Source organism: Zingiber officinale, chromosome 10A (genome assembly GCF_018446385.1).
Source record: "Zingiber officinale cultivar Zhangliang chromosome 10A, Zo_v1.1, whole genome shotgun sequence".
Lineage (NCBI taxonomy): Eukaryota > Viridiplantae > Streptophyta > Magnoliopsida > Zingiberales > Zingiberaceae > Zingiber > Zingiber officinale.
Genome location: NC_056004.1, coordinates 66856254 through 66860896, shown reverse-complemented (window position 1 = coordinate 66860896; position 4643 = coordinate 66856254). Strand labels below are relative to the sequence as shown.

The window sequence follows — 4643 nt, the reverse complement described above, 5'->3', positions numbered from 1 at the left end:
TGAGTCAAAATCTAAATTAGACTCATTTAACACATGAATCAACTTGAGTCGAACTCAAGTTAGCCCAATTAGGATTACTCTTAATCCAATTTGATTCATCAAATGAATCTAATCCTCTTGGTTCATCATATGAACCTAATCTCCACCTAATTGTCCTAAGTGCGTGACCCTATAGGTTCTTGTAACGTTGGCAATGCCCTAAACCCATTTAGGAGCATAAGTAATGAGCGGTATCTAGCAACACATCATTACTACCCAAGTTACAAGAATGTCGAGATCCGACATCACCTTGTGACTACCAATTGTGACTACTCACAAAATAATGACAAGTGTCCTTCTATCCTAGACATCTAGATTGATCAATGTGAGGCATAGACCGTGTTATCCTCTAATCAATCTAAATCTTGAACTCCAAGTAGACTCACTCGATCAAATGAGCTCAACATCTAATGTTGACTTATTTGGGCATGGCCATGCACTTAGTGGTCTCACTCTATCAAGAATACCGATGTCGCTCCCGTCATATGGGAGGGATAGATCCCATCTACATCACTCACATCCCTCTACATAATTCGTTATATACCCAGTAATCGCCTTTATACCCAGTTACGGGTGACGTTTGACGAAACTAAAGTACATAACTCCTTATGTAGGGATCCATGGTGACTTCAGGTCTAAGGACTAATAGTCATACTAATAGCCACATGAGAAAGTATATGACACTCATATAACGATCCATGATACTTTCTCATGGCGGGTCATTCAGTATACATTCTCTAATGCATACCCATGTGTCAGCTTGATATCTCTATATCCATGACTTGTGAGATCAAGTCATCGAGCTGACCTACATGCTAGTCTTATTGTATTAACATTGTCCCTGAATGCTAATACTCGACCAGGAATGATTTTAGAGTAGTGTTCCCTATATCATCTCACTATCGATTCAACTAATCGATTGATATAGGTATGAACCTTCTACTCAAGGACGCTATTATACTTAGTCTATTTGGCACTAATATAAATAAGTATAATAACCAAACAAAAGCCTTTATTAATATACAAGAATATGATATACATGAGTCCATACAATCATCAAATGATTGGCTCTAGGGCTCTAACTAACAACGTCAATGCCGAGCCAGGGAAGGGGTCCTCGGCATTGGCCCTCCGACGCTCAAGTCAATCACCGGAACTATAGAAGAAGTGAAGCAATAGTAGAACTCGTGCAAACAATAATAACGTGTACCTCCACTAATGATAGACCCCCGTTTATATAGAGCCCTGGTGGACGACGTGCACACTTCTCAAGGCATGAGCACGCTCTCTAATATGTCCTATGAAAGGACCTGTTAGGAAAGTATCTCTAACACCATGTCTTAATATGACATGCATATCCCTGACAAGACAGTAGAAGCTTCCGCCGTATGATGTGCCTGTCGACCATGCCTCATGTCAGTGGCACTATCTCCAAAGGGATATCGAGAGATACTACAGTGATCCCGTTGCTTAGCCGAGCGGGTAAGCTGCTCGACCGGGACTCTGCTCCTTCCATGGCCAGGTCCTGCTGCTTGGCCGAGCGAGGTAGTAGCTCGGCCGGGACTCCTCCGCTATGTCGGCCTCAGTTGCTCTTCCTTATAGTGACTGTGTAGTAATATGCCCTCCCCCGTTCAGACAAGTTATCCGATCTCCTTTAGCATCCTGCTGCTCCATACTGAGCATCAGCTGTCTTACGTATCATCCCGAGTACGGGTGGTTTGCTCGGACATATCCCCAGCCGGTCGGGCCCTGACTAACCAGACCAGTCATTGGAATTGTCCTCCGTTCGGCCCTTCGACACTCGAGCGTTGACTACCTTGACTTTGACTTCCACCTTGGCAGTTGATCTCATGCCAGGTGAGTCTCTCTTTATCACCACATCAGTTATCATGTAACTTCTACATATTACGACAGTTATCAACTAGCTTTTACATGTTGTGGCTAAATCTAAATTTTAAAATTTTGAAGTCTAAATGCTAAATTCTAAATTCTAAATTCTAAATATTATTATATCAAAATATGTTTTTACAAATTTGATCAAAACTATTTAAATTTCATTAAAATCATTCAAATTAAGTAAAATTATTTTATAATACATTGTAGCAACTACAACTTCTATATGTTGTAAAAATTACATAGTAACTTCTATATATTATATTAATTAGTCGTAGATGTTTAAATTAAACTGAAGATAAAAAGATAATATAATATTGTAACACCTACCTAATGATTGTGCAAAAAAAACAGGTCCCGTCGCCCAGCGGCCCCCTAGGCCTGGCTCCACAGGAATTCTAGGAGGAGGTAAATCAGCGGTGAATGCTGACCCGGGTAAAGCATGGTGTCTCCGGAATTTAACACAGTCGGCCCAGATTATTCATCCAGTGCGCGTCCGTGGACCTTCGACCCTACGACTCATTGTGCAAGGATACCACGCCTTAACCGGTTGATCCAGCCCGCGGGGGCAACACCTACCTAATGAGTAACTACTACACATTGTAATAGTTATTTTTTTTTTTCATTAGTGGTCCTCTAATGTCGACCTCACGAATATGATGAGAATTACATATAAGTACACTGACAGAATCCTAAACTCCACCCATTGAGGTCGGGATACAACGGGGTTATTGAGACATTTTTTTTGAATAACTGGAGCAAATCTTTTGCAGGATAAATTCAGACGGACGTAGAGAGAAGGGTCAATGTGGTAGGAAGGGATGATCAAAGTGCTCGACTAAGATGTTAGCCAACTGAATGGCAAGTCTCCCTCTTTGGAACATTTCATTATCAATGATATTTTCTATAAAACATTGCATATTTTAACTTTGAATTGGACGCTGCAATGAGAACAGAAAAAGACAACCGTTTCATCCTGCAGTTATTGGAGCTACGCTTACCCTTCATCGATATCGTTTACCTGCAAGAAAGTTGATAAGACTATTGGATTGAGAATTCTTTTACAGAGACGGGCAATAACATTCCTCTGCTACAATTCTTCTGACGTTCTCGGTTTAGTGCCAACCAACAAGTAACGACAACAGATGGAGATTGCTCCCATTCCAATTACACACGAGAAGTAGATCACAATTTCTATGCATCCAAGTCTTGACTTCGAACACTGCTTGCATCAGATAGGGCCAGCGAGCTGCTGCTTTCCTCGAACTCATCGTGCCTCATCGAGTGCCTGCCTCGGACCGACGCAAAGCGATTGGACATGGACAGGCGCCGAAGCATCGCAAACACCTTCACGGCCTTTCCCTCGTTAGTTCTCCCTATCATCAACGGAGGAGGGGGGAAGAGAGCAGGGGACTGAGGGAGGCTGATGGCGCACAAGACCGGCGGCAGGCAGAGTTTTTGAGGCGAGTCTGGACCGATGATGTTCTTCTGCTTGGGAACACCCGGCTGAACCTCCCACTTGAACGGGATGGATCCTGGCCTTTTGAAGGAATCATCAACCTCCATCTCCCCCCTCAACTTCCCCCTATTATATAGACTTCGTCTTATTTTTATCCTCTCTCTGCTCAGCTCTATTTATAAGCTTAAGTGTTGATTTATGTTCGAGGAGAAAAGCTGTTCTAGCTGCGATCCATTTCTTTTTGAAAATAAAATAAAATAAAGACTTTTGTTATTGACTTGAGCAAGAAAAGAAGTTGCAGGGAAGTTGGGTTTCAGCTTCTCCTGTGTGAGGACAAATGCCAAGGATTGGAAGAGTAAACTCCGCGTGAAGACCTCCTCGTCTTCAAACACGTCTCCACGTCACGATTGTTTCATAGTATCTAGTAGCAAACCAAATTAATAAAATAAATCTTTAGAAAAAGAAAAGTAATTTAAAATTTCAATTAGTTCAATTATATTTTTCATTTTGACCCCAAACAAGGGATACATCTCCCCTTTACGCCATGAAACCCCACTGATAATCGCAAACCAAACAATCACCCAACAGTGAATGTATAGGCATCGAATTTTTTAGCCAGGCTGACAGATGTCCATAATGCACCAATATTGGATGTTTAAAGTTTTAATAATCAGCAATTTCAAATTAGTAGGATCTAAACCGTAAGACAAAAAGATGGCATCGATGGCGATGCTATTCCCATCTAGAGTTGGACTTTTTAAATAATATTTAATATAGGATAAAAAAGTAATTGATAAATTGTATAAGAGTATAAGTTGGGGAAAGGATCTTTGAGTCTAATTTTTTTTTTTTATAAATTAAAGGATGATCCATAATTTAATTGTAATTGGATCGTAGTCGTAATTCGATTCGATCATAATTAATTGTAATTTTTTGAGTTTATCTTTTCATTCAGATTGTAGTTTAGTCCGGACAGATGACGGAGACTGTTCAGAAATTGTCATGGTGGACGAATAGTTAGATTACCGAACACCTACCAAGAGCTTCGGCTATCTACCCTAATCTAAATTATAACTTAAATGAAAAGATGAATTCAAAAGATCATAATCAATTACAGTCAAATTAAATTACAGATCACAATTAAATTAATCATCTTGAGCCGCTGTTTATAAGTTTAGTTAAAAAAAAATATCTTAATCATACACTCAACTTTAACAAAATGAAGCCGTGATTTTTTAAAATACCTATTTAC

At 40.1% G+C, this 4643-nt stretch overlaps 1 protein-coding gene across 1 annotated transcript; it reads right to left on the bottom strand.

The window, feature by feature from the left end:
* Positions 1-2948: 2948 nt before the first annotated feature.
* LOC122027253 lies at positions 2949-3562 on the bottom strand. The gene has a single exon (XM_042586180.1). It carries the CDS (start codon positions 3496-3498, stop codon positions 3127-3129), a length of 372 nt encoding a protein of 123 aa, XP_042442114.1. The 5' UTR covers positions 3499-3562; the 3' UTR covers positions 2949-3126.
* Between the last annotated feature and the right edge of the window lie 1081 nt (positions 3563-4643).

What these genes read in the sequence shown, in the direction of transcription:
- LOC122027253 (XM_042586180.1), bottom strand. Translation starts at nt 3,498, where the DNA reads ATGGAGGTTGATGATTCCTTCAAAAGGCCAGGATCCATCCCGTTCAAG.